At 35.6% G+C, this 21,181-nt stretch overlaps 3 protein-coding genes across 3 annotated transcripts; 2 read left to right on the top strand and 1 right to left on the bottom strand.

The window, feature by feature from the left end:
- Nucleotides 1-1,151: 1,151 nt before the first annotated feature.
- On the bottom strand, nt 1,152-2,445 carry LOC145605876 (HMG-Y-related protein A-like). Its single transcript, XM_081661942.1, has 2 exons — nt 2,359-2,445; nt 1,152-2,261 (listed from the first exon to the last, which is right to left on the bottom strand). The coding sequence occupies exons 1-2, from the start codon at nt 2,401-2,403 to the stop codon at nt 1,734-1,736; spliced, it is 573 nt and encodes a 190-aa protein (XP_081518068.1). The 5' UTR covers nt 2,404-2,445; the 3' UTR covers nt 1,152-1,733.
- A 3,980-nt stretch (nt 2,446-6,425) lies between these two features.
- On the top strand, nt 6,426-13,442 carry LOC145605357 (protease Do-like 10, mitochondrial). Its single transcript, XM_081661397.1, has 8 exons — nt 6,426-6,949; nt 7,543-7,788; nt 8,108-8,303; nt 8,910-9,169; nt 9,507-9,634; nt 10,035-10,238; nt 10,899-10,949; nt 12,949-13,442. The coding sequence occupies exons 1-8, from the start codon at nt 6,520-6,522 to the stop codon at nt 13,186-13,188; spliced, it is 1,755 nt and encodes a 584-aa protein (XP_081517523.1). The 5' UTR covers nt 6,426-6,519; the 3' UTR covers nt 13,189-13,442.
- Nucleotides 13,443-14,174: 732 nt separating this feature from the next.
- On the top strand, nt 14,175-16,943 carry LOC145605081 (L-ascorbate oxidase homolog). Its single transcript, XM_081661098.1, has 4 exons — nt 14,175-14,762; nt 14,983-15,588; nt 15,857-16,369; nt 16,643-16,943. Exons 1-4 carry the CDS (start codon nt 14,509-14,511, stop codon nt 16,941-16,943), a joined length of 1,674 nt encoding a protein of 557 aa, XP_081517224.1. The 5' UTR covers nt 14,175-14,508.
- Nucleotides 16,944-21,181: the final 4,238 nt, after the last annotated feature.

The raw sequence follows: 21,181 nt of genomic DNA, 5'->3' as shown, positions 1-21,181 counted from the left end.
TCAATCTTAAACTATTGGAATCATAAGTATAATAGTAAATGCTTTTATTTCAATTTTACTTTTACGTATTTAAAAAATAAAAAAAAAAAAATAAAAAAAAAAAAAAAATCCATTTAGAAACTTAAACCCCCAGCCTCTCTCAAAAGAAAAGCATGATTCCTTTCTCAATTTGTAATTTTACAACTAAACGTCAACCTTTAATTGCTTATTATCTTTTTGTATATAACTAAGACCTTTTTTGTAATAAACAATGATATACTACAAATATGAAATATGAATTAACAAAAGAGTCAAGTTTAATACTCCGTAACATACATATCAATTATATCATATCAAATACAAATCCAGTACTAAATACACGGTACACTCTATAGGCAGTTATGTAAGTTTGAAGGTAGTAATAAGAATCGTATTTGGTTGATTTGCAATTATTATTTTAGTGCTTTTTTATTGTAAGATAAAAGAACCTCGCTACTGCATGCATCGACACCTCTTAGAGGTTGCAAAATAACAGGTGGGGCTTGAACCAGTGACCTCAAAATCACAAGGTGAGAGTCACAACTCCATGCATAGTAATTATTTTTCTAATTGTATCTTATCACTATCATTATTGTCATCACAATTGACATATACAACAAAGTACGAAGAAGTATTAAACATACAAACAATGCAATCAAATGTGATTACTCTCTTACCCGCAATTTAAGATTATCATAAAAATACTACTTATACAAGTAAGATGTGCGAGTATTTGGGTTAATGCAAGTATGCAGTCAAATGTGAATTATGTGATAAAAGTAAACTAATACAAGTATGCGATCAAATGTGATTTATGTGATACATTTTCTTACCCACAAAAGTCAAAAGAAGCAAGTTATCTTCACCGCAAATTCTTAGCCAAATAATTTCTTTCTTTCCATTATAATTTCCTCTCAACACATAATTTCTTTCCAATTAATTTACAGCCAGCATCAGAAATTACTGTCCATGATGAACCAAATATAGCCTTTATTACAATGATTACGTTGATTATGATACTTTGATTTTAACCCACATTTAATGTCACAAATTGCGGTCCAGATTAAAAGAATTATTCCATAATTTGTCCTTTTATGTTGATAACATCCTCTCAAAACCAACTCATTATCAAATTTCCAATTAAATTAAGGAAACCAACATTATTACAATTATTTCCTCATAAAATCATATCAATAATTATAATAACCATTTTCATCCAATAATAATCCAACCACATGAAATCCAATGTTCCTTTTATATATCACATCAATTCATAAACCCATTACATTAACAACATTTTTACTACAACTAAAATTAAATAAATTAAAAAAAAAGAGCCAAAAAGGGGCCCACCTACTCTAAACTCCTACTTATAAAATTAAAATACTCTTAAGCATGCCTTAAGATCCTCAGCTTTTTTAAATTCAAAAAAAAAAATTCCTACCAATCAGAAACTAAAGTTCTTCCTTTTTTTTTTTTTTTTGAAAGTTATCATTAAAAAATAAAAATACCCAAGATAAAATTAGTTGTCATCACAAGAATTTACCCTTTTTTTTTTTAACTTTTTCTTTTTAATCTAAAGATTCAAAAGGCATGTAAAAACAAACACTACTACACCATCATTCATCATCTTCATTTTTCCTCCTCCTCATAACAAATTAACAATTCTACGGTTCTACCCCCAACCCACCCTACGAAAATTATCATTATACCCCTCAAGACTTCCTCGGACGACCTCTACCCCTCTTCACACCACCAACCCCTACCCCACCACCACCAACACTACTCACACTAACTTCTGAAGGATTCTTCCTTGGCCTGCCACGTGGCCTTCCAGAAGGCAGCGGCTTAATGGGCCGGGTCACAGGAGCAAGTGGGTCCCTCTCCTTAGGTGGCCTACCTCTGGGCCTAACGGGCTGATTTGGGCCCGGCCCAATTGGAGGGTTATTTCCCTTGGGCTTTGGTGGGCGCCCACGTCCTCTCTTAATGGGCTCACTAAGCCCATTAGTTGGCTCATCATCAGCTAATTCCTCCTCATCTTCTTGTTGCTCATCATTGAGAATATAAGTGTCATCTTTCAACATCATGAGTTGACCTGTTTGTCTCAGCTTTTCTAACGTGTGCTCCACATGCGTCGCGTGAGTCGGTGGCAGATCTGCATAGTTTGACTCTATGTAGGTCGTTATCGCCTCTTTACTCGCACCTTCCTTCTCGTTTAACCCTTCTATTGCCCCCATTATCATCTACAACAACAACAAAATCAACACCAAATTAATCAGCAAAAAAATCAACAAAAATCATAATAACAATCAATTTATTTTCATTTTTGTTTATTATTACCTGAGGGTAATCTGGGAAAGAAGGGTGATGATCTTGGAAAGCCATGTTGTAGGAAGAGAGAGAAAGTATGGAGGAGAGAGAAAGTAGAGTGAGTGAGTGAGGAAATAAAGGGGGTGAATAATATTTATATTTATAATAAGGGTATTTTGTTTGTAAGAAGATTAGATGGATGAGGATGGGAGATCGGACGGTTAGGGGGAGAGGAAAGGGGGGAAGATCGGACGGTGGAGAAGAGGGGAGAGATGGGTTGACACAGATTGATGACATGGCATGGGAGGGTAAAGAAAAAGTTGTCCAGGTGGTTGTTTTTGAAATTGAAAAATGAAGAGGAAATGAAATGAGATGAGAATATGAGATGATCATGTGCAATGTGGGGTCATTGATTTTGTGAAACTGGTTATTCATGCTATTATGGGTTGTTTTTTACTCCTCTTTGTCTTTTTCGATTTTATTCAAGTTTTTTGTTTTTTTAATTTACTTCAATCGTCTCTTCTTTATTATGTATTCGTTTTTCGTTTTTTTACGGAAATTAAGAAAAGTTGATAAGGTTTTAAAATCATGTGTGAATTACATTCGGAATCATTTTAAAATAGGAAATTTTGTCAGAAACCACCCACTAAAAACACTTTTTTGTCAAAAACCACCCGAAAAAAATTTTGTTGTCTAGAACCACCCAATTTTAAAAATTAGTTGCCAAACACCACAACAGTATATTTTCCGGCATTGACCTAGAACTCCGGCGTTGACCCACTTTTAATGAACTCCTCCCCTATCTCTCTCCTCTTCCTTTTCCCTCCTCTCTCTGCAAGCTCCATTATTGTTGACTAAGGTCAAAAATTAGTACAAACCATTGTTGAGAAGCAACAACCTTAGTCAACAACAATGGAGCTTGCACAAGTCATCCTCTACCGCTACTATTGCCACCGCCGGCGCCACCAATAACTCCAGCACTTCATTAGAATCTCAAAAGTAATAAAAAAAAATGAGAGCAGGGGTAGACATTGTTCATGGAGGTTCCACTTTCACTTCTAGGCCTCCCATAGACCCTGCTACCTGCATCTCCTACAACTCCAAACAACAGCCTAACATCGCAGCAACCGACCGCAGCAACCCACCGCAGCAACCCAGCCACACCTTCCAACACACATCGCACCAGCTGCGATACACAACATCCACACCGCCACCTTCGCCCACCAACAACACCATAAATTTCACCAATTCGCCGCCTACAAACATCAATTCGCCACCAATTGCAACAATTTCGACATTGTAATTCCAGTAATTTGGCAAGGAGCATGTTTAATCTTCGACTTATTGAAAACCTAGAAGGTACGTACGCCGCTAACAAAGAACGATGACGCGACACCCAGAAAGACAAGGGAAGGGGGAGAGGGGGAGGTTGGCCGGAAAGGGGAAGTCAGAGGAAGGGGATTACCGGAAGGGGATTCAGGCTGCTGGCAGGTCTTGCTAATTTTAGACCTTAGACAACAACAATGGAGGCTATGGAGTTAGCTTGCAGAGAGAGGAGAGAGATAGAACAGAGAGGAGAGAGAAGGAAGAGGAGAAAGATAAGGGAGGGGTTCATTAAAGTCACGTGCAAGGCACGAGGGTAGGGTCAACGCCGGAGTTTTGGGTCAATGCCGGAAAATAAACTCATGTGGCGTTTGGCAACTAAATTTTAAAATTGGGTGGTTCTAGACAACAAATTTTTTTTCGGGTGGTTTTTGACAAAAAAGTGTTTTAAACGGGTGGTTTCTGACAAAATTTCCTATAAAATATTCTATATTTTGTTTTTAATTTGAGTCAATAATGTGGAGTAAGAATGCTTTCTGTTTGATTTATGTAGTTATTATATGTGGATATCAACTTAAAAGGATGATTAGGGAATTTTAGTTTCAAAAGGGGGATTTTGCATGAAATAAAAATAGAAATAAGCACAACTTTTTGGTCCTTTTAGGTCATCAAATAAGGAATACAAGCACGCAATAAAAATACAAAAGGAGTAATATATATGTTATTGGGCTTTATCTAGCAATGTTGCAATGGTAAAAATATATATATATATATATATATTAGAAAATAGCATTGACTCATGTCAAATTTGCATGCATTTGGGTTGGTTGTGCCCCGGCTATTCGGCATGCTAATTGTGGGTTGTTTCTTGTCGCCATGTTCAAATGGGTTCCTCGTGCCTGTATATGGTCTACTGGCCAATTGTCATGTATATAGTGAGTTTGCTTTGAGTAATTTCGGTGTTATGTTTGTTGTGCCTTTCCAACCAAAACAACAAAGAAAAAATTTATTTAACACATGATATGCACTCCATTTTAAATCGAATGCTTAGACTGGCCTGGTGTTTTTGATCGTCAACTTAATTGATTTGGTTATGGTTGGATAAGGAATGTTATGCATTTACAATAACTAATTGACATAATTAACATTTAAGCAGCTTTAGCTGAATGAAGATTGGGCAAGATAGGTCAATTAATTGTAAATTATTCTCTTAAAGTTGAAAATTAATTTATGGTAAATCAAGTTAGTGAGTTGTGATGATTTAGGTAGGTTAATAGGTTAAAAGTGTGCCACTAAACCTATCTTTTAGGCATATGAAACTCTATATTGATTATTTCGCTGGCACTGAGCCAAGATTGTATCTCTTGCGGAGTGGCCAAATCTATGCTAGATTGTATCTCATGCAGGGTGGTCAAATACTCAAATCTATGCTAAACAAGGCTATTTATTATCCTTTTAGGTTTTTGACTTATCTAGGGAGATCGATGTGTTGGATTCGAGGCTAAGCTAATTAATTTAATACCTTGAGCTACATTCCACGTTTATTTTGCTATAAGTAGGGAGCTAATTTATTAACATCGATTTGCTTTTGGGAATAATCATTGGACAAGCTTGTAGATGCGCATTAACTGAGAAGAATATATTCCAATACTCTAAAACGAGTATTATCTATCAATAAAGTTGTATTATGTATTCTTTCCTTAATTGTATCGCGGTTAAATTATTCCAGCCATATTAAAATTTTTTAAGTGGTTTTAGATTGCAAACATCAACATCACTATTAAGTACATACATCAACAAACTCGTTGTCACATCTGTAAACAATCCAATTGAGAATTCAATTATATAACATTCAACTATCATATAGGAATCAACTCATTAGGCGTGCAAAAATAATTAATTGCTAATAAATAGTTAACACCTTTGAAATTTATTTAGCAATTACAATTATTCATATAACTCATCTAGTCATCTTAATATCATAACCAAATAAAGATGGAGGAAATCTTCAACTGACTATATTGTTGCATCATAAGGCTGATTTCACTTGCTAGACAGACATATATAGGCTAGATTGCAATTTGTACAAGGTTATCAAGACACGACCTTTACTTTGATTTTTGGGTATGCAGGACTCGGGTTGGCATGGGCTTGACCTGTGTGCGCCACACTAGGTTTTGATTTTTATTAGGGAGAGTCAACACATATTATAAGATATTAGGTAAAATAATTCATGTAACTAGCTAGAATAGGAATGAACATTTTTCTCAAACAAGGTCTCCTGTACTATGTATAGGTCACACTAGTCCAACAACATCCTTTTAATTTTTCTTTCTTTCCAAATTGACATTTCAATGAGCTAGTTATTCAATCACTTTGATCTAATCTAGGTCTAATGAGCTATCCATTCCCAAGTTGTTTATTTATTTATTTATTTTAATTTTTTCAAAATTTTTTATTTTATAAATGATCCTTTTCTTAGGCTAAATGACTACATCACCATTAGGATTTTTATTTTATTTTAACGGAATCATTAAGATTATTAGATGATTGCTATCATTCAAATGTATTTTGCTAATCTTAACTTATTTTTATCAAACTTAATTTTTTTATATTAAATAAAACATGACCTAACTACTCGCATAATTTTTTAGAGATTCACATGTTAAGACACATCCTGAGGAAAACCGGCTCGAGTCATTGAGTCAATCCTCAAGTCCACAATATAGTCCAAACTCCAAAACCCGTCTACCATATGGGTGGCTAGCCTAGCACACTTGACCATCTCTTCACACAGCAACAGGCTAACCCCTTAAACCCTGTAAAACCCCCCAAATCAACCGCAAACACCATAGTCGGAGGAGAGCAATGCAAGGCCATAACCTCCGCCGAGCATTCCACACTCTAACCTCTTCACTCTCTCTCCTCCACTCTCTTCGCCGTCGACCCCTTCTTTCTCTCTCCATTCATAAACCTTACTCATTTTCATCTTCTTCAAACCCCACTTCATTTGTCAAAGATAATTGCTTAAATTTCCCCAAATATGTTGTTACTGGGGCAATTAATAATACCCATGTTCCCAATTTGTGCAAAAATGATGAGAATAATGATCAATTGGATGATCATGAAGTGGGGTTTGAAGAAGAAGAAGTTTCTGGGCATAAATTGACAGAAACGGATGTTTATGCTGCAGTTGAATTAGCTCTTGATTCTGTAATTAAGATTTTTACAGTTGCAAGTAGTCCTAATTATTTTCTTCCTTGGCAAAATAAATTGCAGCGCGAAACTATGGGTTCTGGTAAATTCACCCCCTTTTTTCATTGAATTGTTATTCCATTTCATGTTTATTAATTCATTTTTGTTAAATAATTGTGGGTTTCATTTATATTTATGTTTTAATTTGGTAATTGTTATGAACTTATGATTGTTAATAATTTTTGTTAAATAATTGTGGGTTTCATATATATTTATGTTTTAGTTTGGTAATTGTTATGAATTTATGATTGTTAATAGCAGTTTGGGTTGTAGTATTTGGATAATAGGGAAGAAATTTTGTAATTGAAAGTCTTGGAGCAGTAATGTAATCACTATGCATTGTTTAACCTGATCAGAAAGACGACACATTAACTCGTAGTTTTGCTGGTTTATGGAGGGGAAAAGGTAGGAGAATGTTAAGACTATTGGTAGTGAGAAGGGAATTAGAGAGTTGTGGGAGTGAAACAGATGATCAATCGTGTTCAATGCACATTTTAAATGTATTGCTCTACTAATCGAATGTTATCGAGGTTTTGGGGAAGTATTACCTTAATTTGATTGCTTGACTGCTATATATTTTACATTCAGTCATATATGAAGAAATAAACTTTGTTAATGATAAGGGTTTTCTTGTAGGGTTTGTGATTTCTGGAAAAAAGATCCTGACTAATGCTCACGTGATGGCGGATCACACATTTGTGCTCGTTAGGAAACATGGATGTCCTACTAAGTATAGAGCAGAAGTATTGGCAGTTGGACATGAATGTGATTTGGCTGTCCTAGTTGTTGAGAATGAAGAGTTCTGGCAGGGTGTGAACCATTTGGAACTTGGAGAGATTCCATTTTTACAAGAAGCTGTTGCTGTTGACGGATATCCCCAAGGTAATGCCACATGGTAAATCCATTTGGATTTTCATATTATGGATTATTGTCTGTTGCATTCTTCAATCTCATCGAATACATATAAATCGTGTCTTCCATACAAAATCACAAAGTATTAGTGCACGTGCAATCTATGGTCTGGGATGAAGACTTGGAGTTGTCTTGTTTATAACCATTAAGACTTACAAGCAATGAGGAGAACAGTCAAAATAAAGGAGTTGTAACACTGAGCTATTGCCTGCATACATGTTGAATTTTTAAATGATTTATTATATTGACTTGACTTAGGCAACTGATAGCATTTTATACTTATCTGCAGGAGGTGATAATATATCCGTAACAAAAGGAGTTGTTTCCAGAGTTGAGCCAACGCAATATGTACATGGGGCTACTCAGCTCTTAGCAATACAAATTGATGCAGCTATTAATCCGGGTAATAGTGGAGGCCCGGCAATCATGGGAGATAAAGTTGCTGGAGTAGCTTTCCAGAACCTTTCAGGTGCAGAAAATATTGGGTGAGTATGCTGTGTGATTTCAGCTAGGTGAGAGTGCTGATGTGGGAAATTGTTCTTTCTTTTGCCCCTTGCCTAGCACTTGTTACTATCTCTGTTCTTACTTAAGTATTTGCTTCAGCAAAATCATTTTATTGACAAGTTGAATTATTCTATATTTTTTAATGGTTAAATTTCCGTAGTTACTATGTTTTGTTTTACTTATTATATAGATATGGGTAATTTAGCTGATTGGCTTAATAATTAGTTCTTATTTATGACACACACATGTAAGTAGATGGGTTACAAAGTGAAAACTTTCTTTCCATGGCTTTATCCGTACATAAACATCCACACTATTTTTAATGCATGATTTTACAGGCATAACCTTCATATGTGTCATAAACAAGTGGGGTTCTGAGGGTATCTTGGGTAGCTTAAAACACAATGTTCTAATACTTTGAGAATGCTATAACTCTTCCAGAGCATTTCAAATAAATATTTCGTATAAGTGATTATTAATGGATGGATAGAGTAGTATCCTAACAAAAGCATATATAATGAAAGCACATAAATAATGTAAGCATCTCCTTTGTTATTCTTTACTTACATGTGCATAATCTGTTGCAGTTACATAATTCCCGTGCCTGTGATAAAGCATTTTATAGCTGGTATAGAAGAACGTGGTAAGTATGTGGGATTCTGTTCTTTAGGTTTGTCGTGCCAAGCAATGGAAAATCAGCAGCTCCGAGAGCACTTTGGGATGGACAATGGAATGACTGGGGTGCTTGTGAGTAAAATTAACCCAATATCAGAAGCTCACAAGATTTTGAAGAGAGATGATGTTATTCTTGCGTTTGATGGTGTGGCTATAGCCAATGATGGGACAGGTACTTGTTCTCTACAACTTTGTGATATTGTAAATCAAGAAAGCTTGTGCTTTGACGGTTTATGTGTAATAGCCAGCAAAGACCTTGTTGTATAAGGGATTGTCCATAAAACTAGTGAAGTATTATTTTTTGTACTTATATTGGTGAATGAGATATCAATTTGTTTCAGCATGTTGTGTGATTACGAGTGAAAAGGGAAGGCGTGTAAATTTCTTCTTCTTGCCTGTTTCTTATTAACAAGTCTTTTGAAATCTTTATTATTTTCTTATGTTCTGGCATTTAGAGTGCTTACTGTTTTGCATTTTCTGATATTCTGAATTGATTACTACAATGGTAGTTCCTTTCAGGAATAGAGAGCGAATAACTTTTGATCATCTGGTCTCCATGAAGAAACCAAATGAGAAAGCTGAGCTGAAGGTGTTAAGGGACGGCAAAGAGTGCAACTTCTTGATAAATGTTCATCCTGTAAGTCAGAACCTTTTTTGTATTTTAACTTTTTAATGATATGCTCTTAATATATGAATGACCACACCTATGAAGAGCAGAACCACACACTAATTCACGCAATTGTATACATGCACATTTGAACTCACAAAGGGGATAGATCACTCACTACTGGAAACTGATGATCTAGTTGGCTGCTTTAATGACCTAAAAAAAAGTTTGATGGAGCAGGCCCTTAACCTCATGAACCCAAAGAGTGCCATATAACCCTAATATTAAGAGAACTAATGATTGGGTTGTGGTTTTGTCATTGTACCTCTGGTGTTTTTGTGAACTTGTTTGAATTTATACATTTGTTGCATTTATCATGGCAACAATGCTCTACAGATGATATTGATATTGGCTCAAAATTCTCTTGCAGTTGCAACCATTGGTTCCTGTCCATCAATTTGATAAGCTGCCTAGTTACTACATATTTGCTGGTCTTCTTTTCATCCCTCTGTCACAGCCATACCTCCATGAGTATGGAGAAGAATGGTATAATGCCTCGCCACGTAGATTGTGTGAACGTGCACTCAGAGAACAACCCAAGAAGGCTGGTGAACAGCTAGTCATATTATCGCAGGTATCTTTTTACAAGAGACAAATTTCATATGTAAACATCAAACTGTTTTTGAATGTGTCAGAGAGCACTTCTTGGATCCACTACAGTTTTTCTTATTCATCTCTGCATTCCTCCCCCTTTCTTCTGTATTCCAGCAAGATCTTTTTGAAGTTGGGTGGTTTTAGGCCTAATTATATCTATTACCTAAATATGCATCAGCAGATTGTGCTACTGCAAAATCACCTAGTATAGTTTGAAGGCAAAATTCAGTATTCTAGGTAGGTGAGATTGAGAATCGGTGAGGAAACTGTGTATCTGACCTCGAAGATAAACCTGTGATAGTTTTTCTGAAGAAATTATTTTGCTAATTTAGTGGTATTTTGAAGGGACTGCTGGTATTACATGCCCTTTGTTCTTGCTGTATCTCATCTTCCAGCATGGCAAAATCTAGCTTTCTGTCAAGTTGACCATTCAAATCTTTCTGGTTATCTCTCATAGTAAACCAAAGGAAACCAAACTTATACCCAATTGGCCTAGCTTTCACAAAAACTGTGAGCTACCCAACACACTCTTTTCCTTGTGCCCCCCTCTTTTGTATCTACATTGGTTTCTGCTGTAAATTTTCTACTTTGAGTAACTTTTAATCAATGGTATGCTGCTGACACTGACCTTCTCTTTCAGGTTCTAATGGATGATATTAATGCAGGATATGAGCGTCTTGCAGAATTGCAGGTACTATCTTATTTTTTTTTTTTTTTGACAGGAAGGTACTATCTTATTTTTAATGCTTCTAGCCTGCAATTCCTAAAATGGTTGTGAACTTTCTGTGACATGATGTTAGTGATTTCTTCTTACATTTTCACCATTCGTGTAAAACCTCATTGATTTTTCCAAGCTTGAAACATGTCTAATACTCTAATACTGACTTCGTTCCAGATTAAGTGTGAATTCTGACTAGTAGATTTATCACTATATTAGCCACTCCATGACATGGGAGTTGCATTCTGTTGTCCTTATTAATTTGATATCATTGAAGTCAGATAAAAGGCTTAAGGCTAGTATTAGACTTTAGATGACTGAAGGCCACATACATACATTTCACGTCACACTAGTGACCGACTAGATGCACTTTAGATATGGTCTTGTGCGGCCCCCAAGGTTTCAATTGGTGATTAAGGGGCATTTCTTAGAACTTTATAGACCTATCGATAGGCCTCTTATGGTTCCAACCAACTTATATGACATTAGAGGACACCCCACACACTCCCTTCAATTTTGGAAAAAATTTCCAAAACTAGTCCAAAAGCGTGAATTATAGCCTTTAATTTTGGACAATTTTCAACTTTTTTTGACCTAGAAAGGAAATATTGCAGGGTGCTTTTCACATACCCAAGACACCCCGGGAGTCCATTTGGGTGGTTGAAACCATCCACCTTGCCTTTAAAAATGCCAATTTACCCTTTTACAACTTATGCTCCCTTCATTAACTAAAGGCCACCGCAAGACTTTATATGACATAATGGTGGTCATATATGTTTTCAAACAATATTAGAGCATACCCAATGGATGACCTTAAATATTTGGTCATGGATTATTATATAATTTCTTTCTCTTTCCACTCATCCATGACCAAGTCACATAACCAACCATGACCAAAGACTCCCAATGGTTGCCCAAAATAACTTTGGTCATGATTTTATCTCTCCTACTTTTACCATACCCCAAAATAAGTTTGCCTTTTTCTTCAACCAATAATAGACCGCCACTTGTCATTAACATTTTCATGACCAAAATTTGAGCTTGGTCATCTTCAAGACCAGGTCATGACTCCTTCTCATCCAATTTTTTCTTTGTTTCATTTTTTTAATATTAAAACTCCTCTCTCTCTCCTTATGACCAATGACCAGGTCATCCATTGGCCTCACTCTTATATGACCTCAATATGCATCCCATACAATCTCGACAATTTTCGAAATCAGATCCCGAAACCTCTAAAATTGGTTCAAAAGTGTGGATTATAGTCTTCACTTTTGGGCAATTTTGGACTTTTTCGGACTCGGAAAGAAAAGTAGTTGAGGTTCTTTTCATAGGTCCCTCAACATTTCAGGAGGCCATTTGGGTGGTTGGAATTATCCACTTTGCCTTTAAACAGTCAATTTACACGCCACTTTAAATTAACTAAAGGCTACCGCGACCTTTTATGACCAACTTCTAGGATTATATGGTTTACTATGGGATGCGTTCCTTACAATCCCGAGATTTTTCAACACCGTGTCCCGTACCTCCAAATTTGATCCAAAAGGGTTAATTAGCCTTTAATTTTGAACAATTCTGGACTTTTTTTAGATCTAGAAATGAAACAGGTGGGGGTATTTCCCATGGACCTCACAATACTCCATTAGGTTTTCAAACTGTACAGTGTAGCTGATGTCATTTGAGTGTTATCACATATGCTTAGATCTACTTTAGTTCAGCTTTAACTTTTGTGGGATATTGAAATGAAGATGGCAAGGAGAAAAAAAAAAACTTCTTGAATGCTTGGGCATTTTTTTCCCCTTTTGTTGACCATAAACAAAGTTTAGTTATACAGGCTAAAAGTTCATAGCCGCCTTTCCAAACAATGATTTTCTGAGTTGGATTGCTCTTTTGTTCTTGCACATGCTATGGTGTAAGTACAATATGTTTGATTTCCTTTCCGTTTCAGTGTCTGACAAAAATGTATGTTGAGCAGGTGAAAAAAGTAAACGGAGTGGAGATTGATAATCTAAAACACTTATGCCAGCTTGTAGAGGAGTGTAAAGAAAAGAACTTGAGGATTGATTTGGATGATGATAGAGTTATTGTATTGGACTACCATAAAGCTAAGCTTGCAACTTCACGTATTTTGAAGCGACATAGGATCCCTTCTGCTGTGTCTAGTGATCTCATTGAGAGTGAAGAGGAAGAAAATGTTGCTACATCTCAGAACTGATATATTATTTCCAGTTTTGGCCTATAGGTTTTGTAGTTCTATGTAATTCAAGAACGCGATAATTCAAATTATTGTATCGATGATATTCAACCTTTCCTAATGAGCTAATGGTGAGGGAACATGCAGAAATTTTGGTGAAGCATCTTGTTTCCTAAGGTGCTTAATCAAATATTTGAGGCAGTCAAGGTAATTTATCTTACGCTTACCTGTATACTTACTATACAGAGTACTATTCTGTCAAGCTTATAGCTTCATTTTTGGCCGAACAGTGAAATTAATACTACGTATTTCTTGCTTCCTTTATTTCTTAATACATGCAACAAGTTGACTTTATTATACGTTCATTAAAAGTCAACTTATTATATGTATTGAGAAACGGATGAATTTTATAAACATAATCCAATTTGCAACCTGAATGTAACAGGGGCAAATGCCAACATTAGCAGTTTTAGTTGTGATAATATTTTTATTTTTTTTAAAAGTTCCACTATGATAAATCCCTATAGTAGATATATCAATAATCAGAAAAATATAAACTTAAAATTTAATGGATTCATTATTTTATTTTTTTGAACAATGTTGGTGTATATAATTTTGAAACTTTTGGCTCAAAAAAAAAAAAAAAAAAAAAAAAAAAAATGAAACTACGTACTTTGTACGTTTTATAATACTCTGTATTCATTTTTTTAATAGCTGTAATCCTTATAGTAGAATATACCGATAATCAGAAAAATATTAACTTAAAATTTAATCTATTCTTTATTTTATTTATTTATAATCTGTAAATTAAAAAGTCTAAATTTATGTTAGTGCAGTGGGAGATTGTTGTTGACCATGTCAATTTCAAGGTAGTTTGAAATTCCACAACCAAATTACCATAATTGCACATAAAATACAGTACTAAATATAGATTAACAAAAAATTGTCAATCTACCATTTAAAGACAAAAGAAATTGAGAGGCTTTAGGACAATACAACCGCAAAATTAGAAAAAAGGAAAAAAAGAGAAAAAAAGAACAAATGTACTAATCTTAGATTATTAACCATACTTAGAACTTTGATGATGAGAAAATCCAAAATTAGGAAGAATTTGGAAGGCTACCCTTATTATTAGGAATATCTCCATCTTCATTACCTTTAGTATAAAGAAGGTTAATGGCGATATTGAAGCTTGAGCTAACAAGCCTCGAGCAGGCTAATCCTCTTAAACAACATACTAAGCATTATAAAGAAGAAAATTTCATTTCAAACAATATAATTTGAGGGAGGCCTTAAGATTAATTTGTCTTGTTAGCTCTGTTATATATATATTTGTACAATATGGGAAAGAGTATAAATGCCTTGTCTTTGTTACCATGGTTGCTTTCCATGGTTGTGATGATCGTTCGAGCTGAGGATCCTTACCTGTTCTTCGATTGGAAGGTTACCTATGGTACTCGTTCTCCCCTCGGAGTTCCTCAACAGGTTGTTCTCATTAATGGAGAATTCCCCGGTCCTAACCTTAACACAACCACCAATAACAACATTGTTGTCAATGTGTTCAACCACCTCGATGAGCCTCTCCTATTCCACTGGTTAGTTTGTAGTCCTGTTGCTCATTTGGTTTGCCTAATTCGCATTGTTTTTCCTAAGGCCATATTCATATTCACCTCTGTCAAGGCAAACACCGCGATTTAATCTTATACAAGAATGAATGATACCATAACATCTATATATATAATCTAAATTGAAAATTTCAAAAAAAAAAAAAAAAAAAAAAGACTTATTTTTCATCTTGTTAAATTTTTTTGGCAGGAGTGGTATTCAACAGAGGAAGAACTCATGGCAAGATGGTACACCGGGAACAATGTGCCCGATTCTACCGGGGACAAACTACACGTACCGGTTCCAGGTTAAGGATCAGATTGGAAGCTACTTCTACTTCCCAACAACCGGCTTCTTGAGGGCAGCAGGAGGCTTTGGTGGGCTAAGAGTGAACAGCCGTCTGTTGATTCCTGTCCCATTTGCTGATCCCGAGGATGACTACACCGTCCTTGTAGGAGACTGGTACCAGGACAGCCACACCGCGCTGAGGAAACGCCTTGACAGTGGCAAGTCTCTTGCTAGGCCTGATGGTGTGTTGATGAATGGTAGGCAAGGCAAAGTAGGTGATGCTAAGGAGGAGCCTCTCTTTACCATGAAGCCCGGGAAGACTTATAGGTACCGAATTTGCAATGTTGGAATGAAGAATTCCATCAACTTTAGGTTCCAAGGTCACAACATGAAGCTCGTCGAGGTTGAAGGGTCTCACACTGCTCAAAATGACTACGACTCCCTCGATATCCACCTTGGCCAGTGCTACTCTGTACTTGTCACTGCTGATAAAGATCCTAAGGATTACTACATGATTGCATCCACCAGGTTCGACTTTATAGTATATAATCAACTATCACGTTATTAGACATTTAATATGGTGAACAATGAATTTTTCGTTCTATTAAGGGATGTGACAGAAGAAAAGTAAGGGCATTGCAAAGAAGCTTTTAATATCACGGTGTTACATAGATATCTAGCTTGATTCTTAATGTCTCGGTCACTTTCATTTTAAGCCACAAATTTCTAAGCACGTGAAGTTGTTATAAATTGTGACATGCTAGCTAACATTGTTACTTGACCTTAATTTTTTTAGGTTCACCAAGTACCACCTTCAAGCAACAGGCATTGTACGTTACGAAGGTGGAAAGGGTGCACCTTCAACAGCCCTTCCCGAGGCACCCGTGGGCTGGGCCTGGTCCTTGAACCAGTTCCGATCCTTGAGATGGAACTTGACCGCTAGTGCAGCCAGACCTAACCCACAAGGGTCTTACCACTACGGCCAAATCAACATCACTAGAACCATCAAGTTGGCTACCACTGCTGGCACCGTTGATGGAAAGCTTCGCTATGCCATCAACGGTCACTCCCACACTGACGCCGACACCCCATTGAAGCTCCTCGAGTACTACCAAATCGCCAACAAGGAGTTCAAATACGATGTCATCAAGGACGAGCCACCATCCAACATCGATTCCTTGGAGAAGTTCACCACAGGGCCTAATGTACTTAATGCCACCTTTAGGAACTTTGTTGAGATCATTTTCGAAAACCACGAAAAGAGCATCCAGGCCTTCCACTTGAACGGCTACTCCTTTTTCCCTGTCGCGTAAGTATACATACATATATACATATATATATATCAACCACAATAATTCGTATACTCTTAAGAAATAAAGCCTAATAACATATATTTGTAGTCATACATGTTACATACTAACCTTCTAACAACGAACAATTCTAATAAAGCCTAATAACAATATTCGTACACTCTAGGAAAGCCTAGTAATATAGTACGAGTAATATATTTGTTGTCATACATGTTATATTATGCTAACAACAAACGTAACATACTTTTGTAACAAAAAATGTCCAAAAACAGGATTGAAGTAGGAGAATGGACCCCGGAGAAAAGAAAGAACTACAACCTCCTAGACGCGGTGAGCAGGTACACGGTCCAAGTGTACCCGAAGTCATGGGCAGCCATCATGCTAACATTCGACAATGCCGGTATGTGGCAGCTAAGGAACGAGTCCCCGGAGAGGGCATACTTGGGGCAGCAGATGTACGTGAGTGTTTTGTCCCCGGAACGATCGCTTAGGGACGAATACAACCTCCCGGACAACTCCTTATTATGTGGTGTTGTCAAGAACTTGCCAAAGCCTCCACCTTACAGCATCTAAGTTCGTTGATAATTAATTATTACACAAAAATAGCAATTTTTTTTTCCTACAATTTTTTTTTTCCTTAAGAATTTGTTATGGGGTTTAAATTTTTTTCATGGAAGAATTTGTCATTATTAAGATTTTAGTAGAGAAAATTGAAAAAGGAGGTGCCATTATTGAATGGCATCAACTGAGTGAGGCATTCTGTTGTATCTGTATTAGTCTTGGAGTTATTATAACATTGTATCCAAGCAATGTTTTATTTCAATGCCAAAAACACAAAAAAAATTTGTTCAATATTTTTATCTTCCATGAATAAATGCTAAACTTTTTCAATAATTTGTTATATATATAAATATATATATATTTTATTTACTATTGATTGGAAATGATCATAAATGTATAAAGTACTCAATTATTACTCATCATAGCTATATAATGCTATATTATTTAATAAAAAAAGTAAAAAACAAAAGTTATATAAGCTGAACAAAAGATTGTATTAAATCGGATTGAGGGTTTACTGAGAATTATACCACTATATAAGCTGAATAAAAGGTATAAATTTTTTTATTAAACCTTCCATGACTCAGGTTCATGTTTTAATTGGCTCGGGTACTAGTTTAGGTGCGGATTGTATTCGGGTCGGATGAAATCAGTTGACGGTTAATATCAAGTCGGGGCAGGTTCGGGTTCAAGTCATAAAGTATTGGATCAAATGGGTTTTCGGGTAAAATGACCGTTTAAGGGCATATTGGATGGTTTCACCGACCCAATTTGACTCCCAGAGGATATTAGGGACCATGGTGAACATCTCGGCAAATTTTATTTCCGGGCGAAAAAAGGTTAAAAAATTACAAAATTAAAGGTTATAATCCATGCTTTTTGAGGAATTTTGAGGTTCCGGGACCCGGTGGCGAAAAGCCTTGAGACCCTAAGGGATACATCTCGGGGTCATATAATTCCGTTTAAAACCACATATGATCATTATATGTTTTCATAAACGTCCGTGGTAGGCTTGAGTTTACGAAATCACTTCAAATTGTGAACGGGTAAAAAGACCGTTTAAGGGCATATTGGATGGTTCCATCGACCCAATTGGACTCTTGGAGGGTATTAGGGACCATGGTTAACATCTCGGCAATTTTTATTTACGGGCAAAAAAAGTCAAAAAATTCCAAAATTGAATGCTATAATCCACGTTTTTTTAGGAAATTTTGAGGTTTCAGGGCCCAATGGCGAAAAACCTTGAGACCCTAAGGGATACATCTCGGGGTCATATAATTCCGTTTAAAACCATATATGATCATTGTATGTTGTCATAAACGTCCGTGGTAGGCTTGAGTTTACGAAATCACTTCAAGTTGTAAACAGGTAAAATGACCGTTTATTAAGGGCATTTTGGATGGTTCCACCGACCCATTTGGACTCTTCAGGGGGAAGTAGAGACCATGGTTAACATCTCATCAATTTATATTTATGGGCGAAAAAAGGTCAAAAAATTACAAAATTGAAGGCTATAATCCACGCTTTTTGTGGAAATTTTGAGGTTTTTGGGGCACGGTGGCTAAAAGCCTTGAAATCCTAAGGGATACATCTCGGGGTCATATAATGCTATTTGAAACCATTTATGATCATTATATAATGTGATAAACGTCCATGGTAGGCTTGAGTTTACGAAATCACTGCAAGTAGTGAATGGGTATAATGCCAGTTTAAGGGCATATTGGATGGTTCCACCGACCTAATTTGACTCTTGAAGGGTATTAGGGACCTTGGTAAACATCTCGGCAATTTTTATTTAGGTCGAAAAAAGGTCCAAAAATTACAAAATTGAAGGCTATAATCCACTCTTTTTGAGGAAAATTTGAGGTTTCGGGACCCGGTGGCGAAAGATCTTAAAACCTTAAGGGATACATCTCAGGGTTATATAATGCCGTTTTAAACCATATATGATCATTATGTGTTGTCATAAACGTCCGTGGTAGGCTTAAGGGATACATCTCAGGGTTATATAATGCCGTTTTAAACCATATATGATCATTATATGTTGTCATAAATTAAACGTCCGTGGTAGGCTTGAGTTTATAAAATCACTGCAAATTGTGAACGGGTAAAATGACCGTTTAAGGGCATATTAGATGGTTCCTCCGACCCAACTTGACTCTCGGAGGTTATTAGGAACCACGGTAAACATCTCGGCAATTTTTATTTCCGGGCGAAAAAAGGTCAAAAAATTACAAACTTGAAGGCTATAATCCACGCTTTTTGAGAAATTTTGAGGTTTCTAGGCCCGGTGGCGAAAAGCTGTAATACCCGAATATTTTATAATTTAATATATTATATTTAAAAAAAAATAGTTATTTTTATTTATTAAATAACTTTCCTAATCTCATATTTTTTTTTTAATTTAGAGTTTAGAAAGTTTTAAAACCCTATTTTATTTAAATATGGCTCTACAATCATAAACTATTTTAAACCCTATAAATATTCTTAACCCTTAAAAAAATATTTTATATTAAAAAAAAAATAGCCGGAGCTGCTGTTCCTATTTCTTCTGCGTGGGATTCATTAATCAAACCCACAATTGATTCTTGTAAAAAGTTTCTTTTTATTCTCTAATCTCCATTTCTTTTTATTATTCTATAAAGAAGCGCCACCATAATATGTTTTGTATAATGATCAAACGTCGTGCGTTTCAGCGTCGCTCGATCTTTTCTTGCTTCTGTTGTAATTTATCCAAAGGTAATCACACTATCGATTTCCCGGAGTTATTTGATTATACATTATCGTTTGTATTGATTGTATTTCGTGTTATTGTATGTAAATTTCATGATTTGTTCATATAGATTTATATATTTGTGTGATTAGTTGTGTATATTTCGTATTATATGATTTAATTGTCGTATTAATTGATTGTGTTATAATTTCTAGGGTTTCTAATGTTGTTTCTATAGGGAGTATTGTTCTATTGAGGTTTTAGGGTTATTAATGCAGAGTATTATTTTTGGGTTGAGATATGATTATATTTGGGTTATTAGTATGTGTTTTAAGAGTTGAGATATTATGAACCGAATTGTTATGTTATTTATTTGGGAACATGTGCCATTGTTGAGATTGTTTATGAATAATTATTTGATCGATGTGTGAGATCAAAAGGTTGAGAATTATTATATTTTACTCTTGGTTTGAGGCTCGGCGTTATAGACCTAGTCCTTGGTATGTTGGTAATGAGATAATGATCATGAGTTAAGAATGAGGTACAATTTTTATTATTTATTTTTCTATGGTCTCCTACAGTGGGAATTGGCCCGTATGTGGTCTGGTTCAAGGTGTTTTCTGGTTATTGAGAGTATTCAAGTTTTTATACTTGTTGGTTTGTTATTCGAATTACCCATGTCCAAGGCTAGGTATAGAACAAAGAGCATGGCACACTATTGGTTATGAGTAGAGTAAAGGATTATTATTCGAGGTTGAGTTGATAAAGGTTATTTTCAGAGTACATGTGTTATGTAGTTTTGAACTACGTTATTTAATTGAGCTAGTAATGTTAATTATCTTATTATACTCTGTATTCTGATATGTGGTGATTACTCAGCTTTTTGCTGACGTGTGTGTGTTGTTTTGTTGTGCTACTTGTGTTTGCGGCCATGTCTTTTTCTTATGGTGGCCCTGCGACGATCTATTTTGGAATTTGTCCTTAATGGTGAGCAGTCAAGTTTGTCTAAGCAGGTTAATCAAGTGATCGTAGCTAAAGGAGCTCAAGTGATCGATTAGTATGCTATAACGATTTTATAATTAAAGTTATACAAATAGCTCACCTAGATTATTGGGTTGTAATTATTGGGATTTTGTAAGCCTTAACACTTGACAGGTTGTCAAGTGTGGCGGTAATACCTCTGATTTAGGTGTATGCTTCCGCAATTTTATTTAAAGGTTTTTTTATTTTCCTTTATTTATTGTTTATTATTAGCTAGTAAATCGGGGGTGTTACAAAAGCCTTGAGACCCTAAGGGATACATCTTGGGGTCATATAATTCCGTTTGAAACCACATATGATCATTATGTGTTGTCATAAACGTCCGTGGTAGGCTTGAGTTTACGAAATCACTACTTCAAGTTGTGAACGGGAAGAAATACCGTTTAAGGGCATATTGGATGGTTCCACCAACCCAATTGGATTTTTGGAGGGTATTAGGGACCATGGTTAACATCTCGACAATTTTTATTTACGGTCGAAAAAAAGTCAAAAAATT

Source organism: Chenopodium album, chromosome 22 (assembly GCF_948465745.1).
Source record: "Chenopodium album chromosome 22, dcCheAlbu1.1, whole genome shotgun sequence".
In the NCBI taxonomy this organism is placed as follows: Eukaryota; Viridiplantae; Streptophyta; class Magnoliopsida; order Caryophyllales; family Amaranthaceae; genus Chenopodium; species Chenopodium album.
The sequence above is the reverse complement of the archived record's forward strand: the minus strand, read 5'-3'. Positions and strand labels throughout refer to the sequence as shown.

Excerpts from the sequence above, each read along its gene's own strand:
- LOC145605876 (XM_081661942.1), bottom strand. The coding sequence starts at position 2,403 with ATGGCTTTCCAAGATCATCACCCTTCTTTCCCAGATTACCCTCAG. Across the intron at positions 2,262-2,358 it reads CTTTCCCAGATTACCCTCAG|ATGATAATGGGGGCAATAGA; the intron begins GTAATAATAAAC and ends TTGTTGTTGTAG.
- LOC145605081 (XM_081661098.1), top strand. The coding sequence starts at position 14,509 with ATGGGAAAGAGTATAAATGCCTTGTCTTTGTTACCATGGTTGCTTTCC. Across the intron at positions 14,763-14,982 it reads GAGCCTCTCCTATTCCACTG|GAGTGGTATTCAACAGAGGA; the intron begins GTTAGTTTGTAG and ends TTTTTTTGGCAG. Across the intron at positions 15,589-15,856 it reads TACATGATTGCATCCACCAG|GTTCACCAAGTACCACCTTC; the intron begins GTTCGACTTTAT and ends TAATTTTTTTAG.
- LOC145605357 (XM_081661397.1), top strand. The coding sequence starts at position 6,520 with ATGCAAGGCCATAACCTCCGCCGAGCATTCCACACTCTAACCTCTTCA. Across the intron at positions 7,789-8,107 it reads TGTTGACGGATATCCCCAAG|GAGGTGATAATATATCCGTA; the intron begins GTAATGCCACAT and ends ACTTATCTGCAG. Across the intron at positions 8,304-8,909 it reads TCAGGTGCAGAAAATATTGG|TTACATAATTCCCGTGCCTG; the intron begins GTGAGTATGCTG and ends AATCTGTTGCAG.